We start from the raw sequence: 18649 nt of genomic DNA, 5'->3' as shown, positions 1-18649 counted from the left end.
TATCACACTTCCTGCATTATACTGGAACGAATGCCATACATTTGGTTGGCGAGGTTGCGGCCTGAATGTTCTCCCATTATTTATTGACCTGAATTGCCTCTCAAAAGGCGGTCCCCTATAGAATGATGTACCTCGCCCTCTAACAGGCTGAGCATTTGGAAAAAACTATGACGATGGTGATGCTGTCATATCTCGAGTTTCTCTGTATTTGCACTCACTTCTCCTTTACATCTTGCACACAGCATGTCTTCATCCTTTTTAGGCTTCTTCTCTTTGATACATTCAAAGACACTGGAGTGTGGCCCAGGGTCCTCCTCTCCATCATCTATAACTAACTTGAATTTTGGCAACTTATTTTTTAAACCAGTCGTCACCATGTTCACCCCAAGTGGCTCTGAGAAAGGGTTTTCATCCACTGTCATCTTCTTCTTATCCTCGAACGTAATTCGTCCCGATTCAATGGCATCCTGTAACACATAGCGAAAAACCAAACAGTTGTTAGTCAAATGTGACCATGCATTATGCCACTTACAATATTTTTTACCTTTGATTTGTTCAGGGCTTGGCAACTTATATTTATCGCTCAACTTTATCTGCTTATCCATATATAGTTTATCAAATATAAGGTCAGCTTTGGTTACATCGAATGAGAACGTTCTAGCCTTTTTGTTTTCATCTTTTATAGGTTCATCCTTGCCCGACGATCTAGACTTAGCCATTATAGGACAAGTATACGCATCTCCTTTGATTAATTCGGCCAAACACATTTCGATTTGATCGTAATACTTGTCATTAATTGTATGAACATCAAAATTCGGGTCTCTATAATAAGTCTCCTTGCTAGAATTTTTCATTTGCTCTTCTTCTCTTATTAATCGTTCATACCTAATCACGTTTGCGCTCAATTGAAAAAGATCAGGAAATTCCCTGTCTTGAAATTTCTTTTTCAAATCAAATCTTAGACAATTTTGTGCGATTTTGACAAACTCCTTTTCGGGCAAAGGTACAAAATATTTACTTCTTACTGTCTTGAACCTTTGAAAGAAACCTTCTACCTATTTGTTTGACATTTGATGTAGATTCGCCAAATCGACTAAAGTAATTTCAGACCCAGTCTTATAAAACTGAGCATGGAACAATTGTTTCAATTGTTGTCATGTTTGAACAGAGTTCGCTGGCAAATTATTGAACCAGGAGAAAGCTACTCCTATTAATGAACTACGGAACAACCTCATTTTATGGCAGTCGGTTACTTCACCACTTTGCAGTGTGAATCGTCCTATGTGTTCTAGAATAGACATATATCATAGACCGGTAAATAATGAGAATTCTGGCACTTTATACCCTCTAACCCATGGATATGCTTTGATCCTGTACTATTTCCATAATTTGATTTCTTAACATGATGTTGGGGTCATATGAAATTCCTACAGATTGGTTGATCGGTTGATTTGCCTGAGGCCTGATATTTGGTCCTTGATTGGCAACAACGTTGCCATGATTTGGGCCATTGTTACCATTAGCCTGAATATTTATTCCATCATTAACACGTGGAGTATTCTGTCCATTATTTAGGACATTGTCTCTTACATTTAGGTTACCCCCCAAGTTAGATGTACCATTACCACTATTCTGATTTGACATTACACCATCCCCTTGGTTTGAAGTAGACGGACCAAAATGTGGTTCTATCCCTTGATTTGGACTTAGGATTGGGGAATTATGTCCTAAAATTGTCCTAACTTGAAAGTGACTTGCAATAGGCACAATTGGTTGACAAATTTAGCTTACTAACTTATTCATTATTTCATTTAATGTATTCAGTTGTTTGGCCATATTGTCATAATGTGCATTCCCATTTTGGGTAAATCTTTCCATATTATGAACATTTCGTAGATTTACCTGTTTAACGACATCCTGTGTGAGTTCTCCAAGCAATGCACGCATGGTTCGAGGACTCAACTCTGTCATTGGTTCGTAATGATTGTGACAGCTTTGATTCTGTCCCTCTGTTCGTGGAGAGCTTCGCTGCTCCTTATATCGCTCGATCACAGACTGGACTCCTCCCTGACTTGCTGCTTCCTTATCAAATTTGTGAGGCATATTGTTTCACTTTTTGTATCCTCAACACCAAACACCAAGGTCCCACTGGGCGTGCCAAATTGTTTCGCGCGGGTAGTCGCTAACAATTAAAAAAGGGGTCAGACAATTGTGTAAGGAACATACCTCTTGAAATAAAGTCCCAAAAATGGGTGTTTTATTAGCGATAATTTACAATTGGAAATAAACAGAATGCCTCCAAGGAGCGCAAGCACACGAGTACTAAAAGAAGTGTTTAAGTTTAAGTTAAGAAATTAAAATTACATATTCTCTGTTTGAGAGTGTTTGATTCCCTCTTCTCGATGTCTTATTTTCCTTTTTATATTCTCTTGATGATTTCCTCATGACAAACTTCTTGATTGCTTTATAACTACCCACTTTCTGTTATGGTGACTAACTTGTCGTGGAACTGCCCTCTCTAACTGTTACCATTACTCTTTGTCGCTCAACCGCCTTCAACTGGGCTCCTTGAATCGTGGAATGTGATAAGATTACTCAATAACTGCTATTCTGGATAACCATAATATTTTATATTTGCTAAGATTCTGGGCGATTTGAAGGTTTGGACGAGAACGGGGTCATCGCTCTGGGCGACCGTAAGGCACTCCATTCGCTCAGATTCTGAGCGTCTTGCAAGTTTGGACGATGATGTTACTGTATTCGTGGGCTTTCACTACATTCATCAATAATCATGTTTGGACCTTTATCCTGAACTTCCCAATTGGACTTCACTCTTTGGAATGTTTGATTTGGACTGCACTTTTAGTGTGTCAACAAATTTTTTTTAAATGCCTTTTGGAAATATAATTTTTTATTTTTTTTATTTTCCTTTAGTATAATAATATCTCAACTAGTGATTTTTAACTCATTTAATAACCAAAGGTCACATGTGATATGACAAGATTCATCTTTGTGTCCCATTCAACGTATTAAACATGTTGTTTATAATTAATATGTTGGACTAAATAAAACACAAGCCCGTAGGTAAAGTTCAATATGTTATGACGATTAAGAAGTGCATTTTACAGCTCATTTGGTAGGTTTAACGCTCGCCCTACACCCTCTCTGCAATCAACACATAGTTGCACGTTGCATCGATGAGGAATCCATCCTTTGACAAAGACGATAATAAAATGAATTTAACGGACATTTCTCTAAAAACTTAAAGATGATGTAATTAACGTGATATCAGATTCACACCGAGTTCAAATCTCACCACCAACGATTTATGAAATTTTGCACATAATCAACCCTCGATAAAAAGACACCTAATTCATTTGTTCCACACTAATGTACAAAAGTTAACCAAAATCAGTTTTAAAACACTACCACAATAACCAACCTATGCCAAATTACCGATACTAAAGCTAAAATAAGAAGAAAATACAAGAAAAAATAAAGAGCAAATAATCAAATAAGATTATTTGAAGTTACATACTTCCATTAAGAGCAACGTATCTTAATAACTCTTCCAGTGGTGTCCATCCCACTTTGAAGTCCTCATTCGGTTTCAACTAGGCTTTATTTCAAATCCATGCTCACCGGGGTCTGATCGGATCCCACTGTTTTCTCCCGTCCAGATTCAATGCCTAAACTTTTAATAGATTTCTTATTAGTTACGCTTCAGTCTCATTAATTTGCACATTGTTCAAGGAACCAGGAGATGCAGTAGCAACTAGAGGATCACTTGTTGGGCCTCGAGTTTTCTTTGGAACCGGCATTTCATGATCATGTACTCCTGTGTATGATACTATTACAGCACTTGAACTATCTGTAGCCTTCTCAGTGTGCTTCCGAACAGGACATCCGGCTGATGTACATCTGTAGTAGTTCCTGAAATTTGGTCACTACATAAGATAGAGCTTGAAGTAGAAATAATTTGGATATTAAGAGTTCCAAAAATTTTAAAAATAACACATTATGACTATAGTGCAAGGTTCAGAATAGCGAGGAGGATTTGAACTGATCCATCCATTTTGTATTGTTACAACCCGCAAAGTACCAAAGGATCCTCCAATTTATGATCAAGTCATAGTTGAGGTCACTGACGTGATGGAAGCCTTCAACCACAGGTTTTAATAGGCTCGTGAACTTTCCAGATATCTACAGCTGACATTTGCCTTTCACTTTACTATTCTAAGATTCACATAGAATGTACAATTTTGAGCATGTCTTGAACTCGGTGAAATGGATTAAACTCATGCACAGGACAAGAGTTGAACTATTATGACAAGAAATTCCCATTTTCTTACTATCTCAGAAAGAGCAGGAACAATATATCTAGGATATAGGTAGTGATGTGATTGTAGAAAGGCTGCCATCTAAAGACAATAATGTGCTATAAGGTGAATGCTACCTAAAAAAGTTATACATGGGAATCTGCAGCATTAATTAGACTATATATCTATATTAATGATTTATCCCTAAGTACTGCTCAAATATCTAAGTTAGGAGCCCATGTCTAGAAATCTACCCTATTGTGCTTTCTCTAGTAAACAGAGCCTGCAATCTATAGTCACGGAGCTGTACGTAATTTTATCAAAATACAATATAGTTATTTTACTATGGATCAAGGTTGGAGGGATCATTCGACACAGCTATAGGAAGAAGGCATTCCAGATACCAGAGAAACTTAAGCACAAGTAAATTAATGAAAGTAAACAAAGATTTCAACAGTGCTATTCAATGATGTGAGTATTATTTTGAAATAGCAAGGACAAAATAGAGACTGTATCATACTAGAGGAAGCTCTAATTTTAATTTGTTGTGGATCTCCATAAATATTCATTGCATAGGGGAATTTCTCTAGAATACCTGGATCAGAAGTGTTGAGTTCGTTTCGAAAGAGATATCTTTTAGAGATGTGTATAGATCAAGAGCTATAATCTCTCTCCCTCACTTTAATCTTCTTTTTCCTTTAGTTTGATTTTCTACGTTATACTGTTATATATGCCATATTTACCAATACAAACTGTTGAGTTAATCGAGGGCCTAAAACGTTATGTGACTTTTAGTCATTTTTCAAGTCCAGTAGCCAGGTGATGTATATATAACTAACAGATCTTTATCACCATGTCTTTGTTGACCTGTTGTGCTCAAAAAGACTTGCTACGGGTGATGATCTCATACATACTTGAGTAGGCCCATGAATGCGTGTTTTTTTTTTTTTTTGGTGGGGGTGGGGGGTGGGGGAGGTGGTGCTGAGTGCGAAATGTAATTATATATGTTTACCCTCGTGCAAATCAGGTTCATAATAATTTCCAATTTGATAAATCACTTTAAGCTATGAAAATTAGAAAAAGAAAGAATTATTATGCGATTCCACGTTGATGTGCAGAAGGGACAGAGACAGAAACTATCAAAAATGCAGACCATATTGAAGTTTCTCATAGTTCTCGAAAACTGGGCAGTTAGGGAAAACAATAATGAAATAAATCTAATCAACGAGTTAGTCGCAATGTAATATAGAAAACTGGGAATTCACCTAGGATGACAGTTCCCTTTCACCATCTTCTGTCCATACTTGCGCCACCTGTAGCCATCTCCTGATATCCCCACATCACCAGCCTCCTCAACAACAGTTTTAGATTTCTTTCCAGGTTTGGCGATGGTTACCACATCGCCGGTGACACTTTTCTTCGGCCTACAAATTCAAAGAGGTGAAATAGTCTCAGATTTATTTGCTAGCAAACTATCAGCTGGAAAAGAAACATAAGTAACATAACTTGAAAGGCAATGGCAGTCACTTAATCAGAAACTTGCCTTTTTTTAAGTTCAAGTTCATTAACATGTTCTTCCTTTGTACTAATTTCCACATTCTCATCAGAATTAGTTGCATCCTGTTGCTTTGTCTCGGGTATCTGAGCCATCTCCACTGAAGGTTTTTCCAAAGAGGACTCATTAATAGCTCTCAGTGGACGAGCTGCATTGTCACTCTCATTGGCCGGCACCACTGATAACGCATGCCTACTTTCCCTGGCAATGGCAGTCACTTAATCAGAAACTTGCCTTTTTTTAAGTTCAAGTTCATTAACATGTTCTTCCTTTGTACTAATTTCCACAGTCTCATCAGAATTAGTTGCATCCTGTTGCTTTGTCTCGGGTATCTGAGCCATCTCCACTGAAGGTTTTTCCAAAGAGGACTCATTAATAGCTCTTAGTGGACGAGCTGCATTGTCACTCTCATTGGCCGGCACCACTGATAACGCATGCCTACTTTCCCTTGTGCAGTTTACCTTTTGAGGTGGATCATGATTGTGATGACTTCTATAAACAATCTCAATGACATTGCCAAACTGATCACAGCACTCAATCTTCTTGGCATGACATTCAGAAAACGTGCATCTGTAATAGCTCCGAGAACCTTCAGGACTCTTTACTTGCTTTTGACCATATTTCCGCCAATTGTACCCATCAGTAGAAGTCTTCAGCTTAGGTGCTGATAACAGTTTCGGGTTTGAAGAATTCTGCCTGTCTTGTTCTGCCAGACATGAGTTGTTTCCATTCTCTACAGGTGATGATTTTCTTTCTTGTAAAGCTGAACATGAACCTGGTGAAATATTCTCTGAAGTGGAAGTTGGGGAGAGATTCAACTTGGACGGACCATCATATACCTTTCTCAGGTTATGTGTCTCAACATGGCGACCAGTATTACCAATTAAAGGTTCCTCGAGGGTGACTCTTACTTGATCCTGAGATAATTAAGAATACGAGGATGAAATTATGGAATCATACTGTTTATTATCAAATATGTGCAGTGCGCCTCTGTCATACATAAGAAAAAATTAAGTCAACAACAGACTTGCTCTATGTATAAACAAAAAGTAAGCATAAGTGCTCATTAGCCATGCTGTCAAGTGGATGAAATATTTTTAAAAGCCAAGATATGCATGAAAACATGGATTAATGAAGCCAGTTGCTGCAAGAACACATAAGTGAATAGATAAATTATCCATTCACTTCAGTATAACAGGTCTGATTGATATGAAAAATCGCAATTCAAGCAAAGGCACTTCCAGACACTGTCATTTAGCCACTACTTTTTAAGCAATATAAAGAAAATGAGATCTTTATCTAGTTAGCCATCAGATGCTACAACAATTCCAGTATCAGAATGTCCGATTCATACATACGCCAATTAAAGAAAGGCCTTCCAGACTAGAGGGAGTGGAACGTTCCAGAAACAGAACTCTACTATAGGAAATAAAACTACTCAAAATCTGTTATTTAGCTACAATTTTTTTGTATAATATACACATTGAGATCTTTATCTAGTTAGCAATAAATATTTACAACAATTTCAGTATCAGAAAGTCCTTTCATACAGATGCCAATTAAAGAAAGGCATTTCCAGACTAGAGGGAATGAAACTCCCCAGAAACAGTCATCTAGCCACAATCTTCTTTTTTTTATTTAAACAAAAAAAGGGAAAAAAAGAAGAAGAAGAAGCTCAACCTAGTTAGCCATTCAACTTTACAACCATTTAATTATCAAAAGTTCCGATAGATATGTTTAATGGAAGTTAATGAAAAGGCCCGGGCTCGAGCAAATGAAAATATCCAGTAACAGTCATTTCGCCTCAACTTTTTGTATATTAAAAATAGAGTTAACCCAGTTAGCCATCAGGAGCTGGATGAGCCATATTCCCTATGATACAACCGACTTAACAAAACCATGAAACCTGTATTCAACTAACATATATTTTTCGAACTCATTCAAACTGTATATGGTAAGAAAAAAATGGGGGGATACAAATATGAAGATAAGAACATACGCAGCACTCTAGTAATGGTAGCATAATAGGTAAAGAATTCTCATAAACAAAGCTGAAACACATGTTGACCATTCAAATAGAAAAAGAAGACATCCAATATGCAACTCATAAAGTACAGATTAGCTTATCAATTATTCATGCATGCAAATTAAATTCTGATTCTGCGTTCTTGTGCAATCCACTTCACCTTTTTATTTTATGTCAAATTAATCTAATCAAGAGTCTATATCAACAAACGAATTCAACTCATTTTCAAGGGAAAATATTTGAGAAAAGAACAATTGCAATCCAATAAATTTTATCGTATGAAAAACCAAGAGGTCAAATTTAATCTAAAATGATTCGAAAAATGGACCACGCAACTTGCTGCTAACCTTAATTTCATCATCCGAGACTAGCGGTTGCAGAGAATATTCCACCGGCACCTCTGCGAACAAAAATTCATCAATCACTTTGCTTTAGTCTAACGTATACAAATGCACACGAAAATTTCATCGGCAGAATTCATTTAAAAATTATAAACAAAATGCACCGATTAATAGAAGGAATCAGAGGTACCAGAGAGACGTTCAGACGAGAAACTAAAATTGGATTTGAAATCACTCTCCGACAATTGTGCGGACGGAAGAACTTTAAATTCAGATTCTTTTGATTCTTCTGCAACACAAAATCAAAGCAATGCAATGCAAAATAGATTAAAAGCCTTACCGTATTTGATCAAAAACTTCAAATGCTCTTGGAAATTATGAAAGACTAAATAGAATGAAATGAAAACTATGAATCGGTGCATTAAAGACAAAATAAAAAATGTAACGGTGGTCGGAAGATTTTCCGGGTGCCAAAGAGATGGCATGGTCAGGGACGAAGAGAATTCGAAGACGAATCCTCGTGGAAGCTTTACAAGAAATGCATATCACAGCCATGCATATGAACCAAAGAAATTTTGGCTCGAAAGGCGATACAATTATTGCAAATATTTTGCTACCTAAAATTCTTTAAACCCATTGACGAAAGCGCGTGTGCACTTGTATGAAGAAATTGACACGTGACCTCAAGGGTGGTAGCTAATAGATTATTATTTATAGTGACGGGTGCACGATTAGTTTAATAAATTATTAAAGTGACAGGCGAATGTAGCATATTTTGGATGGTTCCGGATTTTGATATAGCCTATAGATTAAGAGTTCTTTGGTACAGTTTAAACATCAATTAAAATTAATTTTTTAATTATTATTTTACTATTTTAATCGTCGTTTTTGAATTCTTCTTTCATAAATAGGACTCACTTTATCTCTAACGGTCAAAAAATTAATTAATAAAATCCCTACTAAACAAGCACTTAATTTTTTTTTCAAACTACTATAGTTTCTTAATTTTTCATATTTCAAATAGATTGAGGGTTTGTTTGTCATATTTATTTAAAAATTATTTTTTCTTTTTCAACTCTATTCTTACATTAATTTAGAAAGTGTGAAAGGGCAACGAAGTAGGAAGGAAAAAAGTTGACTCGAATCCTTCTTATCCGAGGCTTATTTTTGGAGGTTGCTTATATTTATTGTCATTAACACATACTTCTTCTTTGTATTCTTATGTTCAAGTCGTCATATCTAAGCTACAATTAAGGTGCAGGTTAATTTCATCAATGGCCGACTTTCAATTAAGCCATTCTACTTTAATCGTGTCAATTGAATTTGGTCTCCAATAAGGTGACGGTACTTTAATTTGTGTATACTAAATCATTGCATTTCACTCCAATATAATTTAAGATTTTAATGCTTTTCGAGTTTATCGAGTAAAAAAATGTTATTTAGTTATATAGATTGTAAATTGGCGTATAGAAATCGACCAACGTAGCAGTTGCCACAATTTAAAGTGTTGATTTGGCATAACAATAACGTCCACTTAGGATGAGTGATTGCAATTGATAGCCACATTAGTGTTTGACATCTATACATACATTAATAACAATTTCTTTTCTTTTCTTTTCTTTTCGTTTTTACTTGTACTTTTTTACTTTATTGCAGAAGGGCACAAAGAGATGGACCAAGAGACCAAACCAAATGAAAACCTCAAGTGATCTTTGCCATCCTCGTACGAGACAATTTGTCCATACTTTTATAATTCTTTTTTTTTCCTCTTTTAAGAAAAGGTCATTATTGTGTGCAATATGCTATGATATTGTAGGTGAAACCAGTAACACAATGAATTAAACAGGATTATATAACGTCTTTCATTTTTAATTATATTTAAGGTTGTCTAATTCATTATATCGAGCATGACTTACAGTAACAAAAGCACTTCTTAAGAACTAACTATAATATCGTCCACAAGTACTTCACGGAAAGCATGTCTAATTGGGAAATGAAAACCAACTGCATTTATTCTCGAATTTTCCGTATACATGCAAAGATAAATTGAACATCAGAATCCATTTAAAGTCTACTAGAACAAATGTCACAAGTCTCATAATCAAACTAGCTACAAGATGACTTACGAATTAACAAATTATTAGCTAGAAAAACTCAACAGCCACTAAATATTACGATAAATAGTGTGAACGATCATGTTTAAAAACTTAAGTAAAAAGGGCGACACATATTCATTTTTCTTTTTATAAATCACTTCAAGACATGATTTACTATTTAAACAAATGCATGACATGTGCACAATGCATGTTGACAAATAAGTAACGTGACACTTGAACTCAAGTATTTATTTGCTTTGATACCATGTTGAACTAAACTTATTTAAACCTTTAAATTATTAGGGAAAGTAATCTATTCACTCTCTAACAAATACTACCTCTCGAGACTTTTTCGAGTAAATATTAATAAATCTAGCTCTAAAAATGTCTTCTTTTTAATTTTTTTGAGTGTGTATGAATATGCAGTATAGGGTTGAAATGATATGTCCTTAGTTGATTTTCACGAGTTCTAGATTTTCAAATCTCGATTTTTGTCAATTGAAATAGTCGATTAATTGGACGAATAGATTACAAGAGATTTACCATGGATATTATGGTAAAATGATATTAATCGATTGTTTTTGTTCCTTGCAAAAATCATTTTGCTTTTTTTCCCTTTTTTTTGGTTCATTTTATCATTTTCCTTTCTTTTTTCACAATTCTTTGTATAATAAATTACTTGATTTTCTTTTTAATTTTATATGAGTCTTGGTATTAAATTTTCCAAGTCTATTAATTAGAAAGTTCATAGAGAATGTCACGCATTTTACACGGGATGGTTAAGCAAAATTAAAAAGAATGAGAAAGGGAAATCAATCTCATGTTGAAAGTTGAAACTCGCGACTTCAAAAAAAAATATGCTTGAGATTTCACAATATTATTTTTTATCATTTTAATTGTTTTGCTGATAGCAGATATGCCCGTGTGTCTGTGCATTTAACCTCCTCTACCACACCATAGAAAAAATATTATCTAATTTAATGCCTATGAATTATGAAGCTTTTACAATATCTCCCCTGTTTTAGTGTCATTTTCGTCAATTTCATTTTCTCATAATGGTGGAAGGTTTTGGGAAGAACATAAAGTCCATCAAATGTTTATTGGTCCATTACATTCGTAAAGGTGGGGAAAAAAAAATCATAAATTAGGTATTAAGTATCACCAATTCAATTTTCAGGTCTTATGTTTAAAAATGCAAAAATTAAATATTTATTTATTAATTAAAAATATTTTATTAATTAAATGTAATAAGGTCACAATTATACAATTAATGGTTATATGTACATAATTATAGATCACAACTTATTTATTGGTTAGATATTATCAAATTAATTTGTCACAAATTATTTTAATGTCACAAATCAAAATTTTACAAGTTATAGTTTATTTTGTTGGTCACAAACCAAAAAAATTATAGGTCACAATTTATCTATTGATTACATATTTTCAAATTTGTTGGTCATACATTATTTTTTTAGTAGTAAATTATCAAATTTTAATGTCACAGTTTAATAAATAGTCACAAAGAATCAAATAGTTGGTCACATATACCAAACACCCAACTCTAATCCGGATCCACCACTAATACTTGGTCACAAATCAACGAAATAATTAGTCACAAACACTCTTCATTCCATCCCCCCGTCGTCGCCTCTACCACCTCCACAGTCACCATCCACAATAACAACACAACACTACAACCACAACACTACCACCTCACCATTATCACCACCAATTAGATTTGAACCTATCAACCCACTACACACCACATATGCACTGCAACTGCACACTGGCAGTTGCCACCACCACACCATAATGCCACCACTGTTGAAAACCACAGCAGTCACAAACCACCACTACTACGACCACAAGTAGCATCAACACTACTACTACACCTCGACGTTACCCCTGCTGAAAAAAACGTAGTATTCCCAAATCACCATTACCACCACCATAGGCTGCATCAACGACGCCACCACACCAGTATATTAGCCGTCGACGATTAGCACTCGTGTGACTACCATTAGTTTCTAAATCTATAGCAATTATACCTTCTCTAAACAACCTGGTCCTTCCTACCGTCGAAGGCAAGCTTGCAACAGTTATGCCTCCCCCAGCATTTTAGGTCATCAATATAGATCGACGAACCTAGTGCAGATCGTTAGCGCGCACAGTCCCACCAAATGGTGTTCTTCACGTCCCGTGAAACGACGAATTGAGCTTCACATGGAGAGGGAAGAGTTGAAGCGTCGATGTTGTGTACTTCCCAATTTTAAGGCATTTGCTTTGTCGCTATGGAAAGTTGAGTGGGTAGATAGAGAAAAAAGAGAAACAAGATAGGTTTGTGAATGAAATTAGGCTAATGGTGCGTTTGATTGCAAACATGAAATTTGCATGGAAAGAAAATAAATTCTAAATAATTCAATTGCCTAGAATTTATTTGCATGAAAATTGTCAATTAAATGGGTTCGATTAGAAAATATTATATTTGTTCATTTTTTATTGGTGGGCAGATGAGAGAGAGTGAATTATCTGGAAAATGAAATCCTACTCCTCCTAAAGGAAATATTTTCCCTGATTTTCAGGAAAATATGGTCATGTGACTAAAAGTGAAAAAATATTTTCCATAAAAAAATGGCAATCAAACAGCACGGAATTAAGAATTTGAGTTAAAAAAACACATTTTTCATGGAAAAATATTGGTAATCAAACACACCGTAAGAGTTGATTGGGAAGTGGGTGGATAGGGGATTAACTTAAGTTTAAATTATTATTAATAATTAAATTATCACCTGATTATTAAATAATTAGACCTTAAGCCTGATTTTAGAATTCTAATCTTTAAAAACTTGCTGCAATGAAATTTCATCTTCGTAAAACCCAACTTGATCAAAGTATATCAATATTGAGAAAATTACCTTAAAACCTTAAATACCAATTTCAAAAATTTATGTGTACAAATCTCCATGGTGGTGTTAGTGAGGTGGCAGTGATGTTTGGTACATATCTATGTGGTGATGGTACTCTGCACAGAATTGCATGGTGGCGGTGTTGGTAATGAGGTGACAACAATGTTTGGGTGGTGATAGTGGTGGTGGGGTGGAATTAAGAGCAATTGTCATGAACTATTGTATTTATTGAAATGAGTAATTTGTAATCAATAAATAATACGTGATCTAAATTGTAATTGTGACCTTGTGCGATTTATGACTAATACATGATTGTGACCATAAATAGTGTATTATTGTGACATTGACCTATTTAATTAATTAATAAGTCACAAAATTGCTATCAGGTAATCAAGTTTCTTATTTTTTAAAGTGTATTTGAAATCTTTGTGGTTATTTATTTTTTCCATTAATATTTTCACTTATAACAAAACTCGACATGCTTATTGAGGCAGATTAAATTGTGTTAAATAATATTTAAAAAGTTTTTTTTTTTTTTTGGTGCCTAGCGTGATCTATTATTATATACTAAATATCATCTCAACAACGTATTTTTCTATTTAAATCTTCCGGTCTAACATTCTCTTGTGACTCTTGTGCTTGCGAGCAGTTATTTTCTTGCCCATTCTATCTATGAGCAAAAATTAATAACAAGTTTGGTATACAATACCTGATATAATTTAAAAAAAAAAGGTTAAAATCTTGTTCTTCATTAATATGTTAGATATTATTCATTAATGCAATAGACATGACTTGATCTTTAGAAAGCCGATTGTTTATCAATTGTGGAAATTACAAATGTTGTGCCATTTACGACACTACAAGAATGCCCAAAACGTTTACAAAAAGCCCCAGAATGTAGGTCCTTCTATCAAACATCACTGCACTATTCACTTATCGGGAGGCTACCAAAGAAACTCGCAAGATTGCTTCTTTCTTCCTCCATAACTTTTACAAGTTATTCTAATGTTTATTGGTAAGACTTCGCTCTTACCACTTGAATCTAGACCTTAACATAGCCCTTGTTTTAATTTTGAAGTTTTACGTTTCCTTTTACTACCTTTTTAATCACACTTTACTAACTTTACAAGCTCCCCACCTCCCCTCCGGAACCGATAGCCACCGACCACAATGACTACCACCAAGAACCATCATCGTACACCCTTAACCATCGTATAGATTTGGATTTTGACCCAACCACAATGACTACCACAAAGAACCATCACCGCATATCCTTAACCGTCGTGTAGATTTGGATTTTGACCCAACCACCACCATCTCTGTGACCATATTATCAACCACCGACCAACACCACTGGCTCCTGGCTTTGTCGCCATCATTGTAGTGAGATCAAGGTATTATGTTTAACAAGGTTAACACAACCTCACAAGCTAAATCTTACTATACCATCTAATTATATTACGTATTACTTGCGAAATATGTATATTTAGTCCACTATCAAATTTTAGAAGTCAAATCCAATTTTATGCGAAAAATGAAGATTTATCTAAAAATGATGATTTTTCCCAAATCAATAAAAATATTCAAAGTTTCACTAACTTTATCTTCACATGGTAAAAATAATTACAAACAATGAATATTGGATGTTTACTTATGGTCATTATAAACCCCACCCCCAGAAGGGCACAATAATTCATTCACTACTGATAAGCTTCATCTTCAAGATTATGCCAAGAAAATAATTACTTTATTTTTTTTTTTTTTGGCTGTGATTCATCATTCCACCAAATGATGCATGATAATTGAATTAAATAATCAGAAATAAGTAACTTCAATTTTAGGTTATTTCAGTCAAAGTGCTCATTATGTAGGTAATTAAAGTAACATTATTTTATTTTAGGCCAAAAACTTCTCGTTTGTGCTAATTATTCCATTCAAGAAGAAAACTGGAAGATGGACAAAAGAGTAATTTCAATGGTAGGCAGGAACTTAAAGACTGCTTTTTAACGCAAATTATGGCATGTTTGGTAGAATGTGTTGGATTATATTAGTCTACAAGATATATCTAGGAAAGTAAAATAAAAAATAAAAAAAAGATGATAAAATTATTTTTATTATACTCATTTTTCCTATCTAGTATTGATTACCAAACACACCCTTACAAATTTAAAGCATATCAACCTAGTTGTACGTACTTTAAAATTTGGATCATGCAACACTTACAAACTTTTTTTACAAAATCCTTTACTCACTACTCACAATAGAAGTTGGGGACCACGAGCCGACATTTTTAAATTCACGTGAGGACCGCTTGTTAGTGAGAGTAAGAAACTCATTTTGTACACATTTGTTTGTACATATATATTTATCCTTAAAAATTTTAAGGCGGCCAAGGTTTAACTGCTTGCCTAGTCGAACAAATTTAGGCGTTTTGGATTTTTTTCTTCTTAATTTTGTCTACTTTTGTCAAAGCTTGCTTTAACTCGTCTCTTTTTTGACAGGTTGAACCAGCTCGACTCGACAAAAATGTGGATGGTGCTGAGATCACCCGTGCAATCGCCATAAATAATCACGACTCACTTTACGTTTCTAACAGCAGCCTATATTTATGGCAAGTCTCTCTGACTTTGAGAAACTTGTAAGCATATTTTATGCAAATTCCTTAAAGAGGTTCAGTTTTTTCTTATCCACAGTCAAAAGCGTCAATTCCTGCTGCACAACCAAACACGTAAAATATATAAAAGGGTGTTTGGGAGATATTTTTATGTACAAATATATTTTTGAATAGTAAATTGATGGGAAATGTGTGGTTGAAAAATAAGGAAAAATTTTTGATTTACGTGTAATATTATTTTAATAAAGAATATGTGGTTGAAAAGAAGAGAGAAAAATGTATTTTGAAAAAAAGGGTACCAAACGGGGTGTAAATAAATAAATAAAACTAAATATGATATTAAGCACAATTTGAAAGCCATAATTAAGTCCATAATGCTATAATTACAATTAGTGAGGTTGTCATAATTATTTGGGAATTTTTTCAAGAAAATGGCCTTGTGGAGTCATATTTAGATGATGTAAGCACACATTTCTAGATTTGTAGAGTATACATTTGTGTTCAAAAAATTATTTAAAAATAAATTATGCTATTTGTACACCGACATTAACACATTCCTCATAAGACGGAGGTGCGCACACCAAATTAAAAAAAAAAAATTCGTGAGCCCCCTTGTGAGGAGAGTGTACACCGGCGTGTCAATGTCCATGTACGTATAGCACATTCCGTTAAAAATAGGTTCAAAAACAACTTTTTATTCTCAAAAGTTGCTTTTGATTTTTCAAAAATCTTGATAAACTGGCTCGTAATATATTTAAAAAGCATTAATTAGTGTTAACTACGTAGTCGTGGATACAATTCAACATTACGACGAATAGGATTTTGACTTTATTTCTTCTTTTAACATTGTCAAATATTGCACACTCCATTCCACCAAAAAGGCCTTACAAGTTTCGCAGCTTGATCACAGTGAATCTTAGATTTCCCTAATCTCTATAAATAACGTACTTGCCTAGTTCCTACACTAACGTAGAGATAAAAGAAGTATTAAGACTTGAAGTATGATCTTAAAAGGTCAGTCTTGTTAAGAAGAGTAGTTTAAGCCTTTATATATTGATTTTATTTCATCTATTGGATATATTAACTATCTTAGGTTCAATACTGCATTTATATGACGTGATAGTATGCAAAATTTAGAAAATAGCAAGAAGAATACGATCTTTAAGGATCAAACATAATTGTAAAACTTAAGCATTTAGGATTTAGCCACCAACAATGTTGTTAACTGAGAAAAAAAGCAAATTCACAAACGAGCTAGGGTGGCTGCTATGCATTTCCGTCAAGACTGCATAGCTAAAAGAAAACGAAAAGAAATTGCGAATAATTCACATGCAAATTAAATTCTGATTCTGCGTTCTTGTGCAATCCACTTCACCTTTTTATTTTATGTCAAATTAAACTAATCAAGAGTCTATATCAACAAACGAATTCAACTCATTTTCAAGGGAAAATATTTGAGAAAAGAACAATTGCAATCCAATAAATTTTATCGTATGAAAAACCAAGAGGTCAAATTTAATCTAAAATGATTCGAAAAATGGACCACGCAACTTGCTGCTAACCTTAATTTCATCATCCGAGACTAGCGGTTGCAGAGAATATTCCACCGGCACCTCTGCGAACAAAAATTCATCAATCACTTTGCTTTAGTCTAACGTATACAAATGCACACGAAAATTTCATCGGCAGAATTCATTTAAAAATTATAAACAAAATGCACCGATTAATAGAAGGAATCAGAGGTACCAGAGAGACGTTCAGACGAGAAACTAAAATTGGATTTGAAATCACTCTCCGACAATTGTGCGGACGGAAGAACTTTAAATTCAGATTCTTTTGATTCTTCTGCTACTCCAATTGAAGTACTCTGAACTGGAAAACAACTACTTCCTCCACTCCGTTCATCATCTTTCCCAATTTTTTCTCGAATTTCTTCTTCCTTGAGTGGCTTCGAATTTTCCATTTCCGTTCCTTCCAGAGTTTTTGCGGCCTGTTCATTCATTTCCGTGGCCAGATTCCCACACACAATAGAGCGTAAGTGCGTGTTTTGTGAAGACGAAGAAGAAAGAGAAGGTAAAGGCTTCCTCTTTTTATCGAACCGTCGATGTTAAATGACACAATTACCCCTTATTAAGATATTATTAACGGAGAATGAAGAAGGGTAATGAATGTAACGAAGGTTGTAAATTGTCATTTTAAAGTTGGGAATATTGGCGAGTGGCGTGGAGTTAGGATTTTATGACTGGAAAGTAGGGAAATTTAATTATAATTAAATTATGCTAATCGGGAATTTAATTACGTCAATCGGACATTTATTCCGGGTTTGGATTTTTGTGCGGGTTTCTGGGCCAGTTGTTTTGACTAGTGTTGAATCTGGTTCTTGTACTAATATTACACTAATACCCTTAGGCCGGCAAAATAATTACACTAAACAAAACGGGAAAATTGGCTTGCTAAGGGATGTTTTCGGTAGGAGAGAGGGAAAATAAACTCTTCTTTTTCTTTTTAAATTTTTTTTAGGAGAGTTGGAAATAGAAGAAAATTTGTTATCCTTTGAACGAAGTAAAATTAATTTGTCGAGCATATTTGGTAAAGATTTTAATTCAATTAACATCAATTTTTTTTTTACCGTTATTTTACTAATTCAGTCGTCATTTTTGAATTTTTATCTCACGGGTAAGACTCACTTTATCTCTAACGGTCAAAAAATTAATTAACAAAATCCCTACTAAACAAGCACTTAATTTTTTTTCCAAACTACTATAGTTTCTTAATTTTTCATATTTCAA

At 34.3% G+C, this 18649-nt stretch overlaps 1 protein-coding gene across 1 annotated transcript; it reads right to left on the bottom strand.

The window, feature by feature from the left end:
• Positions 1–3304: 3304 nt before the first annotated feature.
• LOC111389180 (probable WRKY transcription factor 32) lies at positions 3305–17943 on the bottom strand. The gene is made up of 7 exons (XM_023014072.1): positions 17691–17943; positions 8432–8515; positions 8248–8300; positions 6313–6791; positions 5863–6066; positions 5585–5743; positions 3305–3933 (listed from the first exon to the last, which is right to left on the bottom strand). Exons 1-7 carry the CDS (start codon positions 17860–17862, stop codon positions 3717–3719), a joined length of 1368 nt encoding a protein of 455 aa, XP_022869840.1. The 5' UTR covers positions 17863–17943; the 3' UTR covers positions 3305–3716.
• Positions 17944–18649: the final 706 nt, after the last annotated feature.

This window comes from Olea europaea, unplaced genomic scaffold, assembly GCF_002742605.1.
Source record: "Olea europaea var. sylvestris unplaced genomic scaffold, O_europaea_v1 scaffold568, whole genome shotgun sequence".
Classification (NCBI taxonomy): domain Eukaryota; kingdom Viridiplantae; phylum Streptophyta; class Magnoliopsida; order Lamiales; family Oleaceae; genus Olea; species Olea europaea.
This window is presented reverse-complemented; position numbering and strand designations above follow the sequence as displayed.